We start from the raw sequence: 23,325 nt of genomic DNA on the forward strand, positions 1-23,325 counted from the left end.
CGCGCACACACACACTCAGAAGAACTAGCCTAGATCTTGCATCCATAAGCTGCTCTCCTGCTCTCTGGCTCCTGCAGTGAGACGGCCCTGAAAGGAGAGCCCTGCAATGCAGCATCTGTGTGACTCACACACACGCACATACACACGCACATACACACGCACACACACGGAAACACGCACACACACGCACATACATAGTGTGAGATGGTGGCATGTGAAAGCTCAGATCGTAGGAGGGAGATGAGGAGAGAGAGAGCATAGTGAGGGGAAAGATGAAGCCTGTTGAGAGGTAGAGGAGGAGGAGGAGTGAGTAGGAGGAGGAACAGTGATGGGAGGAGGTGGAGGAAGGTGAAGAGGGAGGAAGAAATAACAGGTGGGAGGAAGATTTATAGGTGAAAGGATGCTAAGAAATCAGACAAAAGAATATGAAGAAGCCATGGAAATGACAAATGGACTACTTAATTAACTTACTTGATTACCTTGCCTGGGCAGAATTTTTATGGCTGATGCATTCAAAGACGGTTTACCAGTCATGCTTCATCTCTTTAATATGGATACACTTTGTGATACATGCTTGAACTGACAAGGGGAAGATTGTCTTGAAACAAATGAAAAATACTATAGAAACTTCCCACAGCTGGCGAGTTAATCTTCAGAAAACCTTTGATTGCTGAATGATGATGTCATTAGATTTTGCTTTGCTAATTGCTATTTTTCATTGTGAAGAGATGTTGTGTAGGACCACCATTTTAAATAGCCTTCAAACTGCTGACATCTGCAAGCTCTTGCTTGGTAATTTGTTGAGTTAAAATAATTCATGTTTATCTATAAAAACTCACTATTGATACAAAACATTGCTCCACAGTAACACTACAACACAGTCAGCTGTGTGTTTTGTCAGTGAGCTGTAATTCCATGCAAACTAACCAAACACTTCAGCCTTTATAATTCTGCATATGTAAAAACAATAATGCATTTATTCTTGGCACTATTGGCTGTTAATGACAATGACAATTAACGTTAAAAATTCAAAAAGTCATGATAATTAAATCTGACTTCAAATGCAAAAGGGATTTTAACCTATTTATATCCACCTGATCAAGTACTAGTGCTTGATAGTGGCCTGACAGTAGCAGGGGATGCTGAGGAACAGACCGTCTCAGCCTCAAAAAAAAAACCCATTCGATTCCACTTCACCAAGATCTTCTTGCTATGTGACGTGTGACAAATGCATTTTAGTCAAAAAATTTTGTTCATTCTTTTAATGGACAACATTTATATTTTAACCAGACAGTCTTCCTGCTATTCTTAGGCAATGGGAATACCTATGAGGAACAATGTGCATGTGTGTGTTCTTACATGACTATAGTTATAGTAGTGTGTCAGTTGCCAGTATATGTTTGTTCTATTCACTGTCATTTGACAATTATTGTTGAGACACTAAGCTCCCAATTGCTCTAGTACAGCAGGTCAGTAAAAATCTCAATAAAATACTTTCGTTGTACTGGGAAGCAATACAACAAAAATGTTTGGATCTGTCTGAATGTGAAGCAAGAAGGTACTGGAAAACAACATGTTGCTTTTTCACATTTCCTTCTATAAATGAAACTTTTAAAGAAAATAAAAGAAAAATATATGCTTCTGCAAAAACTTTGTCTTTTTTGGGGATTTTATCCAAAATAAAAAATCATAAGAAAGAAAAACTCAACATTTAATGGACTTTATCCATCTCTCTTTTTTCTAAAATAACCTATTTCCTGAGCCACAGGAAAAAGAAGCACCCTGAGTGGTCATCTGAGGATGCAGTGAGAAAAAGTGCCCCCTACAGCATATGTGGAATGAGTTTCAGGTTTCAGGTCTCTGGTAGCGACAATAGTAATGCTGCTTACTGGTTGGTTAAAACCTTGAACAAGACAAAAAAAAACAAAACAATGCAATCATATTTACTGTATTATCGATTACTGTGAAACCATAATACTTAGCCTTCTGTGCAGTCATTACACTTTCAGGATGCAACAGTTTCAGACTGCAGTACGTGGCAGCGTGCAGTACATGGTAATACTCAAATAAACATGAATGATTAATGTGCACTAACATCCAAAATGTCAAGTAATTATCACAGTTAGTGTTCATACCTTTCCTAGTAACTGAAAACATTGCATGGGAAAAACATATAATCAGATCATTACATTTAGACTGATTATAAATATATGTCTGCCCAGCTGCAAAGATGCACACAATTTTTTTTTATTATATGTTTTGCTGCATGAAAAACACATTTCCGTCTAGTGACATATTATTATTATTATTATTATTATTATTATTATATTGTATTAGAGTGATTATTATTTCATTATACTGTACCTAACAATACATCTTAGCTGTTAGAAAATCATTGTACTGTCAGGTAACAGTCGTGTAAAGTAAGCAACTACTCATAGATTGCTTTTGCCATTCTATCAGTGCTATCTTAGTCCTGCTTCACCTACTCTAAACAGAAAGCTAAAAGGTATCTAGTATTAGATCATTTTCAAGTCAGGCAGAAAGAAATGAAAACGTATGTATGTGTAGTCGTTTACATGCTATGAACATCATGTCTTAACATCATTCGTGCACATTTGTTTACTTATAGACTCAATGTGTCAACAACAAGAAACAAGAATGTTACCTAATCAGACTCATTTTGAATATGTTTTAATAAATCGATACCATGAAATTATGTACTTGCCGCTCCTTTGGATCTCAGATGTTTAAAATTCACATTTGAAGTTCACAGTTAATTCAGAACATGCCATTAAAAGCGAGTCAGGAAAATCAAGTGCGGGGCTTTGGATAAGTGGTTCTTACCATCATCATTTTACATAAGACCCTCTGAACGTATTAAAAAAATGTGTTGAATATTACAATATAATGTAATACCAGTACACTTTCATTCTAAAAGTTGTCAGTTGCACATTCAGGCTGCCAATCTCCCACTCTACCGCATCTCAAAGGTGTTCTACAGGATTCAGATCTGGTAAGGCCACTGAAGTTCACTGAACTCATTGTCCATAACAAGATGGTTGCTGTAAACGGATCCACATTCTCAGTAACAGTACTCAAGATTGGCAGTGGCATTAAAACTGTGATTGATTGATATTTAGGGGCCCAAAGTCTGCCAAGAAAACACTCCCACCACCTTTAGACCACCAACCCCCAGGCTGGACTGTTGACACAGGGCAGGTTGGGCCAATGGATTCACGCTGTTGATGCCATATTCTGACCCCACCATCTGCTGCCTTTGCAGAAATCCAGATTCATCAGACCAGGCTACATTTTTCCAGTCTTCAACTTTCTAGTGTTGGTGAGCCTGTGTCCACTACAACCTAATGTATCCTTCTGCTGTTGTAGCTCATCCGTCTCAAGGTTGGACGTGTTGTGTATTCTGAGAAGCCTTTCTGCTCGCCGCGGTTGTAAGGAGTGGTTATCTGAGCTACCATGGCCTTACTGTCAGTTCAAAACAGTCTGGCCATTCTCCTCTGACCTCTCTCTCAGAACTGCTGCTCACTGGATGGTTTCTGTTTTTTCTGAATAAACTCTAGAGGCTTGTTGTGTGTGAAAATCCTGGAAGATCAGCAGTTTCAGAAATGCTCGAACCAGCCTGTCTGGCACCAGCAGTCATGCCACGGTCGAAGACACTGAGATCACATTTTCTTTCACATTTTGACACAGTCCTTGATGATGTGAATACGCTCCTGACCCGTATCTGCATGATTTTATGCACTGCACTGCTGCCACATGATTGACTGGATAATTGCATGAATAAGCAGGTGCACAAGTGTTCCTAATAAAGTGCTTGGTGAGTGTAAACAAGCTTGCCATTATGATCAATTACTAATGAAAACAACATTTAAAAATACTTACTATAAAGGGATAGAGCTGTATATTTTAATTTGGGAGTAAAAGCTAAATCCTGATGTTCCAAGGTACAAGACACTATCATAAATGTTGAGTAGCAGCAGTGTCCAGCTCTGCTTGTCTGCTCACTATTCAATTCCAGTCTTTGCTGGCACAGGGAGAGAGAGAGTATCGAAATCAACCATCGCCCTGGCAAAGTGCCACAGGCTTTTTGCCAAGTGCAACAGACCTGCTGTCTACTGAGATGCCTGACGTCTAACTCTATCATATCACCATCTCATACAGTTTCACTCCCACTAGACACAATGCCTGGAGGATAGTATATTATCTGCACCATATATACTGTTTCATCTTGACAAGATTCTTTCTTTTTACTTTCCTCTTCTCTCTTGTCAACCCTCTGCACTTTTCTCTTTGCTACTGACAGCTCATCATATTCAGAGTTTTCACATTATACAGTGTACAGCAGTGTTTTGTGTTGACAAATAGAGCAGTCTTAATAAGTGGCATCTTAATAAGTAGGGATGAAACACTGTACTGCATTGCAGCCCCAGTTTGTGGTTTATGCTGAAGATAGATGCAGTTTCACATGATAAAAGTTTCCTAATGCCTCCCTAATCTCAAGACCCTGCATGCAAAGTTGTTATACTAGTTTGTAATAGTCCTGTTTTATTCTTTCAGGCTTCGACCCAGCAGGTGGTGCTGTTTCATTCACACATGTAGCGCACCCCTGCTTACAAACATGCAGACCATTCACTTAACATTGTCATCAGCCTCAACAGGCCTCCAGGAAGCCAGGCCACACTTCCTTCCCACCTCATGCACCAGCACTGACACCCTGAGCCTGGCCACGAGTCAGGATGATCTTGTTGGGTCTGGATATCAGCCAAGGAGCTCAAAGTGACCTTTATCATCAGACAGACAGCACTGAGACATAACACCAGGGCAGCAGGTTCATGTCTGCATTTTATGACTTTTCATTTTAAGAGTGCTCTTAAATGGAGGCTTGAACAGGGACATAAGCAGCAGAAGAGAGGGTGACAGCGTAGGGTCGATCTAAAATATACTGCCATGGGTTTTGGACAGAGACAGAGGGAGCATTTAGTGAGGAGGCTGCACAGCACTATGTGATGTGGAGTCTCTGTAGAGGCTTCATTCACAATGATTTTCCCTTCAGAGCTGAGTCATGCAAAGCTCAATTGACTCCTTACTTTGATCCATTTAGGCTGCAAAGGCTTACAGCCACCACATATTCTACGCATTACTATTCTGTTCTTTCTGTCTGTTTAATGCTTTCCTGCTTCTTTGTGCTCTATCCTCATGGTTTTCTATTCCTGTGGTTTTCAACCTTTATTGTGGCCACACAGCATGTCAGTTGTTCTAAAGTACCCTGTCATTAACACCACCTGTTATATTCCAAATGTTTTCGTTGAATGTGTTTTAAACTGGATGTTATTTAACACTATTAATCATATTAAAGTTAATGTTACAAATTTTTATTAAATACAAAATATAGTCAATCCTGGAATAGTCAGTGTTTAGGCTGTGTTTGCGTTTGGTCACGCCAGCTGCAAGCTCTGGGAGGGCAATGTCAGCCTGTCATTCTGTTGCTCAGTTGGTCTGTCCACCACGATTACTGAGATATTTGTACAGACATTCAGCCTCACCAGAGCATGAATTCATGAATGTCTCTGTTGATCCCCTCTGACTTTTCCTGTATTGCCATCATAATTTGTGGTTTTGAGTGAAATCTCTTCTACTGCTGTTGGATGGATTGTTGTGAAATTTGGCTTGGGTCAGTGCTGTAGTTTATGACCAAGAACCAGCAAAACCAATGACATTCCCATCAGCACTTTTCGTATTGTGCTGATTAACAAATGGTAACATGCTAACACACTAAACTAAGGTGAACATGGTAAACGCATCACTTAAACATAGTCATGCACAAATGCTGGCTGAATACTGAAACACTGTCTGGTATTGGTGATGTTTAGGCTTGGTTTGTTTTACTTTTTACTGCTTTACTGTCTGTTTTCACTATTTTTATTCCATTTGGACAGGTTAGCATACATACTACTACCACCTAATGGCATTAGCCAGATGTTTCAACCATTTATCCATTACTTTCAGCTATCCATTTCTCTACTCTGACTTAATGGGTGGCATGCTTTGTGCCATTATTGGTAGGTAATTGGTTAATTTGACAATAAATATACAACAGAGCAGCCTGTCTACTAAATCAACTAAATATGTGGATATATTTTCTTTCAATATTTCCACAGACCTTCTGCCAACTTCAGGTTAAAAATCACTATTCTACACTTTTCTATTTTATTCTATTCCAGTCTGTTCTTTTCTCTGAGTGTGCAGACAGGGAGCAGTACTATTGAATTTGTTGTGAATGCAGTGACCAGTGCTCACTGTAGCACTACCTTGGTCTCAGGCTGCAGTTATTGACTCCTGTTTCTCCAGCAGACTTCTCTTTAATCTCTGGGTCTCTGTGGGCTGCAGAGCTAAATGACAAATTGCTCCTTCACACATCCCCTTATGCACAACTACACAGGCTGCTTGGCAAATGCTTCAAGTACCACCAGCCACGACCCTCGTGCAAATATCTAGAGGTCGAGGCTCAAGGTTGTGGTTGTCTGTAGGCTCACAATTTTCTTTTTCTTACTCAACCCTTTGTTCATCTCTCTTTCTGCCCTTTCACACTAAGGCCACATTTATTTGAGTCTTTGAAGGCCAATACTGGTGCTGCTGTTATTGGAAGACTGAAACTGCCTCAAAAAAAAGCATCAGTGTCATTATCTAGGAAGAGAGTGGAACAACATACAATAAATAAAATATTTTAAAAAATATATAATCAAAATGCCAACTGACTTATTCAGCTAACTCAATTATGCACAGAATGGGAGCAGAGCCTGACTTAAAGACTTAACATACATAACCTTGTGTATTGATCTTAAGGCAACATCACACCCTTTCATCTCCTCCTCCCACCTTCTGCCCAACATCGGCCAAGAGATCATTGAGTCTTGCTGCATTCTTTGCCTCAGGGGGCTGATCAATATTTTACCCCTTTTGCTTCTGCTTGAGCTCCTCTCTACGTTGTTCTGATTAGTCAGATCTATACTCAGGATTGGATTTCATATACATGTAGGCCCTACATTGCCCCTCCTCCATTCCATCTGTTTGGGTGTTGCATTTTTTTCAGATAAAATTAGACAGTAAAAGCCACAATGGTTCAAACTATTTGTCTAACACTGGGTCTTGCCAAATTGATCAGAGGCCGCATTGTATCCCAACAACCCTGAGTCAAATAAATCCAAAGTCTGCTCTGTTCATTTTCCTCCAGTTGTGATTTCCACCTGGGCCACTGGCTGTGTGAGTCATCACACACACACACACACACACACACACACACACACACACAAATCAATAGGGTTTCATCCAGTAGCTGTCACCTACCTGCCAACATCCAAGGGCAGTATTTCACACAACCACCTACACACAAATTCACACAAGCACAGGTGCACTTTCACATTGTCACAACAGTGAAGCTCAGTGGAACTGGAGAGGGGATGACGACTGACAAAAACAGATTTGTGAATGTGACTAATGCAACGTGCCCTACAGCCTCCTCTGGTCTGCACAGTGTTCATTCTCCTCTATGAAACAGTGCTAAGATTACAGTTGGCTATCATGCTGAGTTTTGACCATTCCTTGACTTCTCTCCTCCATCTATTTCTTTCTGTTTTACAGTCAGAAAGAGAGACCCCATCCCTTGCCCACTCTCCCCTGCTGCTAGCTAGGACCAGCATGGCAGACAGTCGACAGCCAGAAGACGGTACCCCCCAGTGGGACCCATCAGGAGGGCAGGAGCCTGCTGGCACCCACGGAGCCAATGGCTACTCGGCCTCAGCATACAGGACGTGCCAGCCTGGCGGGGCCCACATGGCCGCAGCCTCCTACTCTGCCAGGGAGAATGGATTCAATGGGGAGCTTACTGGGGCTCACGCTATAACTGCAGGTAAGACGTCCTTATAATTTTTCTGTTTTACCTATCATCAGCATCAGTTTGCCAAAGCATCGTTTAATTGTGACTTAAAAAAAATCAATTTTAAGGGCATTTTATGCCTCTATTAATGAGTTGAAGAAAGCTGGGGAACGTCATGCAACGAAGGTGTCTAGAAGGGAACAACGGGCTACATTGTAGTTTATGGTTGCTGTCTCAATATACCATCAGGTCGGGCTGGGTGATATGACTTTAAAATCAATCTCTCAGTTTTTTCAAACTTTTACCTCAATTAGGAGTAGTACAGTAGAGTAGTTTGGCACTCTTCGTTTTCAACAATGTGATCCAAGTGAACAAATTATTGGTGACATTGTTTTTCTACAGTGTTTGCGTTTGACTTCGGTTTTTCGGTGTTGTTTTCAGTGATGCCAAAATGTACTTAAACAACGTACATGGCATTCTTTTCAGGTATAAGTAGCTTGGGTTGAAGTCCAGTGTCAACATGTGACTTGTAACATTTTGTCTTGTATATATATCATATTGTATTATATTGAATTTGTAAATTATTGTTGTACTTGAATTGTATCCCTAGTAGAGTGGTGAAATGTTAATTTATGAACAAATTGGATAGTGGAGAGCAAGAGCACTTTCATGTATATAACTCTGGCCGACAATATACAAGGCTAAATGCACCTGCTTTAAAGATTTATCTTGCTCAGAACTATATTTAACTACAGTGCATTAGCAAAAGAGAAAATGTGGTTTGCCTCCATCCCATTTTGGCAAGCGTAGACATGTAAATGTATTATAACCATAAGTGTGTGGATCAAACAAGGTAAAACATGTAGCTTGAACTGTACAATTTAGAATTTGCTCATGTTGAAAGGGGGCACCTGTCCTCAGGAAGGACAACAATTAATTACTTCATTGATTAATGTGATCAATCTCACATCAGAAGCCATGACTTCTCGACTCAATGGATTTCCAGTCTCTACGTCAAAAGAACACAACAGGACAACAGCTGGGTGTAAATAAAGGAGTTTATTAACTAAACTACTATCTACAGAGTAAATGCAAGGTGTAATAATCATAAAGATGAAATGATAATGAAATGAGCAGTGTGATGAGTTGGCAATGGTGGGAGAGAATATGTTATGGCTATGCACTATGGCTATACAGCTAATGATACTACGTCTATGAATGAGATTAAATATTGTTATATTACGGCATCGACCCAGTCGGAGCAGAAGGTTAAGACCGGCCTGCTGTGGGTTGCGCTTTAGCTGGAGACCCTTGGCTGGAACCCATTTGGCTGAGGTTGCCGTGGTAACCCTGGAGATGTAGGATCTAGGTGGATTATCCTGGAGGCCGTGTCCCGTTATCACTGTGATGGATTCTGCCGGTGTCTCAGCAGTTCAGCTCTAGTGGAGTTTGCCAGGAGACTTTCTGTCTGGGGCACTCTTGACTTCTTGTAGGCTTCTCTGCAGGTGTTCCTGGACAGATGTGTTATCTCTCGGCATGTCTTATGGGTTGATGCAAAATAAAATTAATAGATAATGCGCTTAACTTTGGCTGGATAACTTTAGAAGGGACTGCCATTGACCAGTTGACTCTAAACTGTCAAAAAGCTTCAAAAATGAAAAAGGGAAATTACTCTGAGGCACTTTTGGTTTTTTGGTTCAAATGGTTTTGACTTGGCTTACAAAATTAGTAGATTGTGCATGTGGACAAAGAAAATGTTACTAAAAGCATGTGGCAAAGAAAGAATGAAGGATGCGGACAAAACGATAAAGTGCAAAAATGGCTAAGAGCCGTGGCTAAAAGATAGGAGCTAAGAGCTGTTGCCAAGAGCTAAGAGATTGTGGCTAAGAGCAATTTGTGAAATGATCACAACGATTTTATTCCCTGGGGGCTGGCGCACGTTTCAGAGGCATCACCCGTCTTCTCCTTTGTTTCAACTTGCAGAAGAGAGTAATTTTCCACGGAACTTTTGAAAAGTTTAATTTTAGAGTTTACCTATAAACTCGCACATCCGTCTTCCACCATGACCATAAAACATTAAATGAAACAACATATAAACCTAATGGCACTAATAATGACAGGCATGAGTAATAGGAGTGTTGATTTCATATTACATCCTTCAAACCTGGAATTAATCATAATACAAGTGGTTAACTGAACAAACTACGTAATAAACATTTCCTAAAACTAATAGTCTATAAATGTGGATTACACAGCAGTTCTTTGACTGTAATAACAATAATATGGACGTTCTAGATATCATGTAGTGTGTGTTACCTTGTGTGAAGGATGTTGACAGTATTGTCACATGAAGGACGTTGTCTTAAAGTCTACATGTTATGTTTCAAACATTCTATAGGATAGAAGTTTGGGATTGACCTATTACATAGAGACATCTCAGGAGTTACAGAACAGTTAGATATTTAATTATATATTTTTCCTCAGATCTGTGTCTGTGAAGATTGTTCTGCTGGTCACTACCCAGGATTGGAATGTGGGTTGTAGTTTATGACTCTTATCTAGAGAGGGACAGAGGAAGGGAGGTTGGTGTGTGTGTGTGTGTGTGTGTGTGTGTGTGTGCGTGTGTGTGTGTGTGCGTGCGTGCGTGCGTGCGTGCGTGCGTGCGTGCGTGCGTGCGTGCGTGCGTGCGTGCGTGTGCCTGTATGCATGTGTGTGTGTGTTGTGCATATGTGTAAGGCTCCATTGGAGATATTTGAAAGTGAGGACATAGAGAGAGAGGCCAGGATTCACAACTTCTTTTCCTATATAAGAAACAATCAAATATCAATAGGCAGAGTCTTATTGTTACAACGGGAGATTGTGCCTATGCTCTCCAGTTTGATGGTGTCCATTCATTGATCCTCTGGAGCTGTCTCTTTGACCCATGGTCTGATTGAGTGTCTCCCTGACATGTTAACAGCATGGTCTGTGTGTGAGAGAAGGGTTGTTTGTCTCTGTTTCCTATCAATTTGATAGTTTGATATTGGGAAGAGTAACAGAGTGTCAATATAGGGTCCATAACTCTGTGTGTCCTTAAAATGAACTTCTTTAATGGCTTGTGACTGATGCTCTGCCAGGTATATCCGCTACACATGCAAATCCCAAAGACAGTTTGCACCCAGTGGATAGTCAGATACATGGGGAATGGAATACATATTAATGATTTTTGTCAGTTTTAAAAATGTAAAGATAGAAATTAAGTGGAGATGAGGTCTGTGGATGTGTGATGTGGAAGCATTACATCAGAAACACTGTTCAGATGTGCATAGCAGAGGTCCTCAACCAAAGTGCAAGCAGGTCAGGTCATTTTAATGTCCAGAGGTGCTCGCACAATGATGAGACAGAAGAGACGGTTCTAAAAAAGGCTTTGTCAATAAGTTATGTGATTCTGTAGAAGTAACTGGTGTCGATCTTGGCAAGTCAGAAGTCCATACAGTATATCTGCTTTTTTGTATTCAGGTGTGTGTATGTGTGTGTTGTTTTGCGTATGTGCATTTGTGTCCAGTCTCCTCTTGCAATACTCCTCACTACTCAACTCAACTCAACTCAACTCAACTTTATTTATAGAGCACTTTAAATACAGCCAAAGCTGATACAAAGTGCTGTACATAATAACATAAAAACATAAAAACATAAAAACATAAAAACATAAAAACAATGATAAAATAGCAAATAAAAAACAATAAAAGCAATAAAACAAATGCCGTCTCATGCTGGATCAAAAGCCAAGGAATAAAAGTAGGTTTTTAGACGGGTTTCTCACTAGAATAAGATACTGTTATTAGTGGTACTGTAATTAAAACATAAAATCTGTCTCTCTACCCCTTAGCCCCCCACCCCATCCACACTCACACCCTGGAGACAAGAATGATAATGCACCAATAGTGTAACCATGGCAACAGCTCCCCTACAATTTACTTTGCCAGGGCTTTTGTTCTTCTTGCCTCTAGCTTGCAACAGACAAGCTTCTTTAGCACGTGATGACAAGAGTCCAATTAACCTCCCATCTACCCATTATTAGGTCTTAACTGGTACCAGTTTTGAAGGCTGATAAAAGTAGTTTTGAGTGCAGATATCCATTGCCATTTGACCATGTTTATTAGTTATTTAGGTTTATTCAGTCGTTTGTGCAGATAATTGCTAGATGATTGCATCTACTTTCAGGAACATTACACTTGTGTCAAGATTTTTCATGGAACTGCTCATAAGTTGACATAAAAGAAAGAGTAAGATCTATAATCCTTTCAGCATTATTATCACAATGACACTTCAAATCACGACAACACTCAAATCGAGCTGACTTGTATGCAAGACTGTAGAACAAATAACTAGTCATACATTATGTAAACAAACTGTAACTGCTCTGTAGTAACTGACCTTATTCATTATACAGTGGAATAGGGTTCACATATAGGAAAAGTATGTGAAATACAATGGGCTTAATTACACACAAACAATTATAGGGCTCTGTTTTAACAATCCAAAGCACATGGTCTAAATAGTATGGCACAAGTGCATTTAGGGAATGTCCTCATCCTCTTTTTGCTGCGCCAGGCGCATGGTTCAAATGGACTGTACTTAGTCACTGAATTAATTATGGGAGTCTTTCGGGCATAACATATGATAAACCGATCAGAGTGCCATCTTCCATTCCCTTTAAAAGTCAGGCGCGCCTGCACCTTCAGCAAATGGAACTTGATTAGATATGATAAACTGTAAATGCTTTGAATGCATTATTTGTCTCAAGAGCTTCTCCTCAGGGGCTCTGAAACAGTTACGGCCCTGCATCAAATGTGTCATCCATCAGACAGCAGAGATCAAGATCATGAGATCAAGTGAGTGGATGTCTCTAAAATCAAGATACCAACAAGTATCTCCACTATCACTAAAACCTACAATCTTCTTTAACAATGGTTAGTAATGACACACTGTAGTAGAAATAGAAAATAAAATGGACAAAATGAATCCATTTATAAGGAAAGTTCTCTCACATATCAAGAGAAGCTCTAACTCTCCAGCCTTTAGCAATATGTAATTATAATGATGATCAGTATATTGATACATGTTGTCTAATCATCAGCATAAAAATGACACATTCTCTTGGCAGCTGTGAAACCAAAGCTGTGTTTGTCTACAGAGCGTCTTGTCAGCATGTATTAGCATTGCTCCAGAGCTGGGAAGGGTGAGAAGTGGGAGGTGGGTAAGTGGGGCAGGATGGGTGACAGAAGGGCTGAGGCTGGCACTCAGTGAACTTCCTGTCCCTGTGAAAAGCTCTTCAGACACAACAAGAACTATTGAAGCACGAAATTGCCCTCTTGACTTTCCTTTGAAATGAAGTTGAAACAAATCAGTCAGCCATGCTGGAACTGCTCAAGAGAAAGAGAGGAAACAAAAATCAGAGTGACCTGATAGAAACAGAAAGAATGCAAAAGGTTGCTGAGCTTATTCTAGGGAGGGGTTGGCTTACATAAATTGAGGAAACCCTTGTGTTATATTAGGGATATAGTGTTGACTGATGTTTATGTCATTGAGCTGACACAAGTTACTGGGCATCGTGTCAAGAAGCCTGGACAAGATTTTCTGTTGTTAAAGTCCATTTCATAAGCTTAAATCAGTATGTTTGGCAGCAGCAGAGAGGAGATTTGCCAAATGACACTTTGGTTTGAAGAATGGACACAAACAAAAATGTTTAAATCCAAAGTCTGATGATGTTTGAATCTGTGGGGCATATTCAATAAATCTTTTTTTTTTACAAAATATTTTGGCACTTAAAAAATGCAAATGTGAGCATATTTTTTGACAAAACGGTGAACATTTAAATTTTTTAAAGGACATAAAACCAATATAACACATGCCACATCACATGTTTTATGTGTTAATAAAGTCCTCTACTGATGTAGAATTGCACTTCTATAACATTGTGGGACTAGTGGGACTGACACTGGGCAGTTTGAGGAAAGAAGATCAAAGTTAATACAGCAGAACAAGTAACATTCTTTCTTAATTCACACATTATTTTTCCTTCATAAAACCTGTGTCACATTATTAACTACATTACTCACAGTGCAACTCAAACGCAGACAGTTCAGTTTGTGATTGGGATTGTGATGCTAGTAATAGTGGTTAACGTAGCCTGGAGCTGCTAGCCTCAAGTAGAGATGAGGAGTGGGCTACGGACATCTGGTTAAATCACATCTTTCTAACTCCACACACCCAGAGTTGTTCTGTTGTCTCCACTCATATTTCTAGTCTTCAGTCCCAACTGCGCTGATTCAAGTGACATCACTTTAAGACGAGTTATCATACTCTGCAAGGCTCCTTCTGAAGCCACAATGGATTAAATACAGCGTTTTTCCAGATATGCAACTGTACTCCCTTTAACCTATAAACAGGTTTTAATGTGGTGGAGTCAGTGGAGTTCCGCTTTAATCATCAGCTGATATAAGTCCCTGTTTTTTATATTTTATATTATTTAACTCCAAATTTAGTAATAACAACTTTTCCTCATAGGTCTTCACAATCTGTACAACATATATCACTGTCTATTCTTTGCCCCCTGTTTTGGATAAGGAAACACTTCACAAAAAACAAATGGGAAGAATCTCAGGAACAGCAACTGAGGAGGGATTCCGCAATGGAGATGCAATAGACGTCGTGTATACAGAGAAGACATAGATCAAATAGGAAAATTACAATATGGAGGAACACAATGACACTATTACATAAATAAAATACAAACAAATGTCAATTAAATATTAAGGGTAGTACATTTTGTAAATGTAGTAAATTATGAGAGGGTGGCGACAAGAATGGAGCAGAGGAAGTGGTATCCAGATGTTTGACAGCAGAGGAGCAACTGCAGTCACAAATATCGATCAATTAAAGCTTTATAATAATTGAGTATGGCTGACATCTTATAGTAAGAGATCCACTGCACACTATTGATATTCAGGGACAGGAATGAATATATGAATGTGCTACATCTTAGTGCCTTTTCAGTGCCACTACATACTGCACACATACTGTCATGTGAGACAGTACTCACTTGATCTCTCTGTTTAGGCTACTGAAAGGTTTACTTGTGTGTTAATGTAATTTCTCTTCCCATAATTTCTGTTTCTTCAAACTATTCATGAATTCCTCTTAGTGGAGGTGGAGTTGAACAGTATACTGTATGACAACTGTCGTTAGAACTAGACGTCTGGTGCAGTGACTAACGACTGTCCGACTGAAGATTGTCACAGTGACGTGTACCGCTACTGAAGAGTTCATTCATTTCAGCATTGCAAAAGAAGAACTCAGATGGATGGGATTGTGTGGTGTGACCAACATAATAGAATGATCTTTCCAATGCACTACAAGGACTTTGTCATTTCTGTCATGCAGATCTTGTAATTATGAGATACATATCTACAATTATGAGATGCTAAATTCATCAACTGATGCAGCTCAGTACTATAAAATAAAATGACCTGTCGTCATGTTTTTCTGACAAGTGACCTCTTGCAGTCATGTGTAAAATGGCATGTTAACAGTAACTTCTTTTATCCTGTCTTTTTTTGCATTCGGGCTACATTCAATGAATCCATCCAAGAAATCTTAATATAAAATTTGAGCTTTTGTTTGAAAATAGAATATACAGAGTAACTGGTTTGTTGCATTTTCACTGGTCAAAAATACATAGCAATAGATATTATTTTCCAATCAGTTCTTGGTTTTATGTTGATTTGTTAGTAAAATATTTAAGAAATCATATGTATTTCACTGGGAAAAAATCTGGGCTTTGTTAGATTTACTCTGATTTACATCGTGTATCAGTAGAAATCAAGTAATAAGGTCCAGCCGCATCACAGCCATCATTCCTGTTTACTGGAGGCTGTAGACGCAGTAGCTCAGAGGCTGAAACAGCCACAGTATAATGCTGGCATCTGAATTGCATATGGACCCAAGGCAGTGGCCCACCAGCAGTCTGTTGCTATGGCAACCACTTGCTTTACACATTTTGGGTGCTGGGTGATATGATACCAAATAGCACTCCTGCTCTCTCTGTGCCCTCTCAGTCTTGCTATGTGTGTGTGTGTGTGTGTGTGTAAGAGAGGGTACGTGTGTGTGTTTGTGTGTTGCAGTCTGGCTGTGTGTTGCATTGACTCAGGGCTCCCAGTCGTAGTCTCTGCTCAGAGAGGGAGAGCGATCTCAGCTTCAGTCTTTCTAATCAGGTAATTCACGCTTTTACCTCACTGGAGAGAGTGTGTGTGTGTGCGTATGATTTGACTTTTGGTTATTGATGTAGATCTACAGATATGGTGCAGCCTTTCTGTACATCAAAGCAGCTGTTTGTGCATGTGGTTTATTCTGCTGTCAAAGCCAATGAAAGGCAGGCGGCTATGTCATTTGACATCACTCTGTCATATAAATGCTGAGACAACCAGGCCAGGCTTGTTTTCATCACTGCCAGCTAGCTTTGTGGATGTGACAAGGTCAATTTAACAGTACTATTGCTTTGTGAATGTGCATGTCTTTGGATTTGTTTAAACGGGTAAACGAACCATAATGTCTTATTGAATCCAGTGGGTTACACTTTATTTGTAAAATTTATATTTGTATCATATTGTATTTATGTGTATTCTTAACAGACATTCGTATTTGTATTTGTTGGACATTCTAACGTTCAACAACGTATATACATATATTCAACCAACAATTAGTAAACCATTTCATGGTTATTAGGGTTAGGTTTAGTTGAATCTCAACTAATAACCTGTTAAAATGTTACAAATACTCTAAACTTTCTGTAGGCAGGCTATCTTAATGAAGTGTTGTCATCCAGTGCTCTTGATTGGCTTTTGAATTTCACTTAAGGCATATGTCTGAAAAAGATGTAAGTGCATGTTTTGTGTTTATTTTAATCGTCCAAAGGCACTTTTTTCGGACATTCGTTTATCTCCACTTGCTATTTCAATGGATTTCTTCTTTTGCCAATTTTCAGCATAAACTCTTCCTTGGTGGCAGAGTCTTTCCTCATTCACCACTCTTAGATACAGTAGTGCCTCATCTGCAACTGGTCAACAGTGTCATGTGATTTGTTTCAACTGCATAATTAAGCTGTACTTCCACTATTCTGTGCTAGTGTTTAGAATACCTTCTGTATGTATTTGCTTCTTGCTTTGATAAACCTTTGAGACTTGTCATGGACACAATTACACAAACACGGTCTGAAACTGATCCTAAAATCTTCAAAACCCATCTTTGAACATCTTTGATCAACAGTGAGCTACTAGGATGTTTGCTCACACGATTGGGCACTGAAACATAAACCAGCTAATGTATCTTCTTCATGCACAGGAAGTGTTGTGTGTGTGTGTGTTGTAGAAAATGGAACCATTCACACAGATCTGCAGGTTTATTTTTCCCCAGGTCTCAGCTCTAGGGACTGTTTTTAGTTATTTGCTGTTACACCCAATGATTGTGTTTTACATTGACACTTTTCAGCTCTGTTTTCCAGTACTGGAAGAAAAGATTTTGTCTGGAAGCAGTCAATAAGTGGTACACGTTTATTGCAGTTTGGTACTGAGAATGGGAAATGGCTGCTTTGAGTTGATGAGTGGGCTGTGTTAAGTGTTCCCGGAAGAAGTGTGTGTATGTGTGTAATTGCATGTGTGTGTATGCCTGCCAGCTTGTTTGTGTTGATGTGTGGGTGATGTTGGATAGAAGAAGGTCCTGAAACAGCAGCAGTAAAAGCATCACACTGCCACCCAATCCCACATAGCCACTGTTACTATGCATATGAAGGCAGTTTTGATTAGAACTGTGCAGGTCCCCTTGCATGCCAGACTATATTTAAACAGATTCTTACACAAATAAATGCAGACAGATGTAAGCTTGAATGTAGAGACCAGTTTAGGAAATTGTCTTTGTTTTTGCTCCCAGTTTGGGGCAAAATTGATTAAAGTCCTATTCCTACATTAAAACACATGCATACATCATTGTCACAGATTCACTTCTTTCTGTAAGATTCACCTCTAGTTGCTCCTGGAGGGTTTCAACTTAAGCCTTTTCCTACAGTAATGTCCTTTTTATCACCTCCTGTCCACCAGTGTCAGACAGCCAGGAAATGTTGACAGCCTCTTTCTAAATGTTGACATCACTGTTATTAAGGGTTCAAATGCAATATTACTTCAAATTCCAAAATACAAAGGCCAAAATTAATATCAAATTTTATTTATCTGCAAGCTGTAATTGCATTTCAGTGTCATCCTCAGAGTGGGTAGATGCTTCGCCTTGAATGAAAGATAAAGAAGGGGATTGTAATGTTCAATCTGGCTGCTCATAGTCCACTGCAGCCATTCTAACAGACGGAAATATCCAGCAACATCAAACAGCTCACCTTATCTCACACTAAATCCATCGCCACCCAAGTAGGCTGGCAGACTCGTGCCAGAAACTAATTACATAGAGATTTGGATAATATAAATTAAGTTAAGTATGGACATCGAACCAAAATTACTGTTGAGTTTCATTATGTCCAAACACTATTCAAAATTACAAAGTACCAGGTTGACAAGGTCAAGTATTTAAGCACTAATGGTGTCCAATCCTTTACGAATGACTCAGTCTATTGAATGATCTAAAATCTGTTTACTATATAGTGTATACCATACATACTGTATAACCTCAGCTTTCGATTTTAGCAATTCTGCATTTGTTACCCTCTCTTTCTCTCTCTCTCTCTCTATCTCTCTCTCTCTCTCGCTTCCTTTTCTGTCTTTATCTCTATCACTGCATCACATCAAAGCAAAAATTCGAATTTTCAAATTAAAATTATATTTTTAGATTCAGCTTAGATGTGAGTGTAATGGCTGGATAAAAAGTAATAATTATTTTGTACAGTTTTTTAGGACTTTGACTTTTATGAGTTGCTCAAAACCAAATTAAAATCAAAAACAACTTAATCAACTTAAAGTGATGCATTGAAACTCTTCAGGTAAACCTCATGGATTCCTTTTTGAAATGTTGCAGAGTGGGTATTACTGTCTATACCTCAGTTCTGGGATTAGAATCATTTTTATAAATCCAGCATTTTAGGAACATCAAGTCCTTGCAAATAAAATATCTTTTTGCCTCTATGATGAAAACAGAGAAAAAAGTGTTTTTTTATCTCCCACTGTACACTCTCATCTGGTCCAGGTTTAATTTTCAGTCTATACTTTTTGAGAATGCTTTGTTTCCATGGTGACACTCACATCCTTCACCAGCAACCCTAGAATCCCTGCAGTTATGGAAACAATTTCAGCTCCCTCACACTGGCTTTCATCTAAGGCTTTGAGTGACATGATTAAAAAAACAGTAAAGTGAAATGGATGTAAGAATCCATTCTTGACAAATTTAGTATGTGTTAACATCGATATATCCCATGAATGTTGACTGAGCATCATGTCGTCATCTAGCATCACCTTGTTTTTCATTTCACTGACTAAAACCTGCAAGCTACTCAGTATAACCACAGTGTCCTGATGTAATGGTACAGCTGGGGTTTTATTGCATCTTTTCTACAGGGAGTCTTGGGATTTTATACAAATGAATAGCTTAAACATTTCAACTTTTGTCATCGTTGCCTGTCATGGTACCAACCCGAGAACCCGCTGGTGGACACCGGTGGTGAAGGAAGCCGTCAAGCTGAAAAAGGAGGCCCTTTGAGCCTGGCTGATATCAAAAGGCCAAAATGGAGGGAGCTCAGAGAAGAGCTCGTTCATGTCGAAAGGAGCCAGTTGAAGTGGTTTGGGCATCTGATTAGGATGCCTCCTGGGCGCCTTCCAGTGGAGGTTTTCCAGGCCCGTCCAACTGGTAGGAGACCCAGGGGCAGGCCCAGAACAAAATATATATATATATATATCCAGTACTTGATATATAATAGATTATATATCTCAGCAGGCCTGGGAATGACTTGGGATACCCCAGGAGGAGTGGGAAGAAGTTGCTGGGGAGAGGGATGTCTGGGCTACCTTGCCTGTCACCGTGAACCAACCCCGGTGGTTAAGTGGTTGAAAATGGCTGGATGGATGGATGAAAACTTTCCAACTCCAATCTTAAAGTTGATTGACCCTGTGTGTGTGTGTGTGTGTGTGTGTGTGTGTGTGTGTGTGTGTGTTTGTGTGTCTACTAGAGCAAGTGTCAGCGCGTATTGTGCAGGAAGTGACGGCAGAAGCTGTGGCAGTACTGAAGGGAGAACAGGAGACTCAAAGGTTGCCATCAGGTAAAACACACACACACACACACACACACACACACACACACACACACACACACACACACACAGTTGTGTTAGTGGCAGAGATCATTCTTTCTTCCATCCAGTGGTCGCAGAGGGCTGGAGCCTGTCCCAGCTTGACATTAGGCAGGGTAAATCCTAGAGAGGTCGCCAGTCTCTCAAACAGCCACAGTATGGGAAAGAGTCACCAGTTCACTTAACCTGTACGTCTTTACACTGTATGAGCAAACCAGAGCACCCATTCGTTCTATTTAAATATTAAAATTATGAAGAGCATATTTACAAAGTAAACAGTTACCCCTTGTAAGCATACGCTAAGCTATTCACAGCAGAGACTGGGGACAGATAATAATAATCCCCATGTGAACCTAAAGCTACAACTGTGGATGCAGAGAGTTATGCGGCAAGGTGTTCAGTTGAGCAGTGCAGCAGCATAGCGGAACGATCTTAATTTGAAAAGCCCACCTTATTGCAAAGAGTATGTTTAAAAACATGTTGCAGTCAGTAGTGTAAGTCATGTATGAGCATTTGCTCACCTCACTAAAAGCGGACAATGGCTGTTTTGAGAACATTATAATAAGTGACTATGAGATGGATAGATGATACAGGAAAATATTTTACATTGATTTATTAATACAGCAAACAAAATACAAATAAAAGCAGATAGCTTATATCAAGGGAAATGTCACATAAAGCCTTTATAAACCTTTTTTTTATGGCTCCGGGGGAGCTGAGTGAAATCTGATAAATTGCCTCAATTGATGTCACTTGCAGCCCACTACTTGCTCAAGATGCTACTTGCATAACACCCTAGAATCTCCAACCGCACTGTCAGCAATTGAGTTGCGTTGTGGGTAATGTAGGCACTACTTTTTGACAAGGAAGAAGAGTGCATGAAATAGAGATGGTATCTCTTTCAGCAGATGCTCAATGCCCTTTACAGTATGTAATTTTTATAACCATGCACTTTCCTCCTCTTCCCTCTACTTCTATTTGCAGTTGAAGACACCACCAATTTGCCTCCCTCTCCTCCCCCCTCACCTGCTGCAGAGCACTTTGGTCCTCTGGAACAAGGTAGGGCCAATGTGTTTATGAGAGTATCTCTCTAATGGAGAAGACTGTGGTTTCCTTTTCTCCCATGACTGTAGCTTCTGGAGGTTTGTGGTCAGCAACACACTGGGGTACTGATGTGGGTTGGCTCTCAGGGTACTCTTCAGTCCCCCCTCTCAGGACATTCCCCACATCTAAGGGGCAAACTACATATTGATACCCCTTCAAGAAACCTGCTACATACCAGATTTGCTAAAAGCAGGAACATGTTTTCCATTTTTCAGACATCCATTTCTTCTGAAATCCTGCTTCCTCCTCCTCATCGTACACCTGGGACAGATACAATTTGTATCTTCATTGTCATCACCCTTTATCTCTTCAAGAAAGAAAGGCTCACATGCATGACCACCTTGTTACATCAAGTGCAGTCTTTTTTTCATCCTCTTCTTTCATTTCCTTTTTCTAACCTCCACACCTCGCTGTCTTCCCACTCACTAATATGACAGCCAATTTAGGTAACCCTTCAACTTCTTGTTGTTTGTCTTTTTCAGTTGAATTTTGTCATGTGTTTTGCGTGTACATTGTGTTTTCTTGTCACTGTCCACTGTGTCAGTCTTTTTGTATGTGTTTGGCTGTGGCTACACATCAGAGTTTTAGCTCTATAAACATGAAAACAGAGCTGCCCTCAAGCTCGAGCCAACGAATTTTCTGGCTAAGACTGATGCCTAATAACAAAAGTAATGCATACAAAGGAAATTAGCTAATATAATAAAGCCACTACATACTGTAGAAATTAAGTCTACATTTACCGAATCATCTTGATGAGCTAGTTAGCCTTAAATAGGCATACTAGCGCAGAGGTAACAGTGTCTGCTAGCCCTCTGATGTCACAAGATTAGGAATGCCATGCTGATAAATGGCTGAAAATACCTAATTTACACCTAAATCCTTTACAGAATTTGTTGTCTTTCATTTTGTCTGTTAGCACTGTGACACAGTTTCTTTCTTTATTTTTGACTTCCAAAGTTTAGTTTAAGCTATGTAGTAATTTTTGTGCAGCTGATTGCAAGAAATGGCTGTACATTACAACTAAAACTTCTGGCTCCTTTATGTTTTGTCTTTCTGTTTACGTCTGCTCAGTCTGCAGTAGCTGGAATGTAATGAGGAGAGTCTCTAGCGTGGGCCAGCCATGCACCAAATACAGATGGTCTGTTTTGTCACTTGTACAGTTCAGATCGTAGAGGTTGTCCTGCATATTCAGTACCTGCGGATATGATACATAACAAGTAGGCACTGAAAGGCTTGGTCATCTCAGGGTGTCGGAGGTAGTGGTCTTTTAAATATAACCTTTTGAGCTACAAATCGGTTTTTCTGTGTTTTCGAAAATGATTTTTAGAGGATGTCTGATTGGACAGTTGTTTGACTGGATCCAGAGGTTTGCGTAGGTGTAGAGGTTTGTTTGTGTAATAGCAATGGGAAAACACGTGTTGCTATATTAGTATTATAACTGTTGTTTTAAGTGTTGAATTACTTTTTTATTGTAGGTCTTTTATTAAAGTTTAAACATTCATTTTATATCGATATCTCTGTCAGACAATGCAATATACTGATTTTGCTGGCGTCAGAGTATGGCTGGCCCCCGAAGCTTGGTCACCTTTGAGTTGCTTGTCATTGTCTCCTTGTCAGTGTCCTGTGTGTGCTATGTTTCTCTTGCTCTCAATCAAGCATCGTCTTCTTGCATTCCCCTCTCTGGTGACTCTCTCTGTTTTGTTTTCTTTTGCTTGTTTTAAATTTTCCCTTTTTTTTGTTTTTTGTCTTCAAGCTTTATCTCCCTGTTCACTGCAGAAAATGTCCATCTTAAAATGTCACTAATAGATTTATCAAGTAAAGAAATTGGTTATCTTTTATATTTTCTTAAAAATTCAAAGACCACAGCCAGCTCCAGATAAACTTTTGAATAAATATGACCTCCCTTTCAGCCAAGTACATTGTCTTATCATAGCTACAAATCTCAGATGAGGAGCTAAGTCAAAAAAATAAATAAACAGATATACATCATAATTTGTTTCTATTGTAG

At 39.6% G+C, this 23,325-nt stretch overlaps 1 protein-coding gene across 4 annotated transcripts in view; it reads left to right on the plus strand.

Moving 5' to 3' along the window:
* The window catches only part of map2 (microtubule-associated protein 2), a 95,826-nt gene that overhangs the window by 44,702 nt on the left and 27,799 nt on the right, over positions 1-23,325 (plus strand). For all 4 annotated transcript variants that reach the window (XM_087176743.1, XM_087176740.1, XM_087176741.1 and 1 more), the window contains exons 4-6: positions 7,660-7,927; positions 20,094-20,183; positions 21,198-21,272. In XM_087176743.1, coding sequence (XP_087032869.1) covers positions 7,717-7,927; positions 20,094-20,183; positions 21,198-21,272 — 376 coding nt within the window. In that variant the 5' untranslated portion in view covers positions 7,660-7,716. The remainder of the gene's footprint in view (positions 1-7,659; positions 7,928-20,093; positions 20,184-21,197; positions 21,273-23,325) is intronic.

This window comes from Seriola lalandi, unplaced genomic scaffold, assembly GCF_002814215.2.
Source record: "Seriola lalandi dorsalis isolate HSWRI2012SDOR001 ecotype SW California unplaced genomic scaffold, Sedor1 jcf7180002054568, whole genome shotgun sequence".
Classification (NCBI taxonomy): Eukaryota; Metazoa; Chordata; class Actinopteri; order Carangiformes; family Carangidae; genus Seriola; species Seriola lalandi.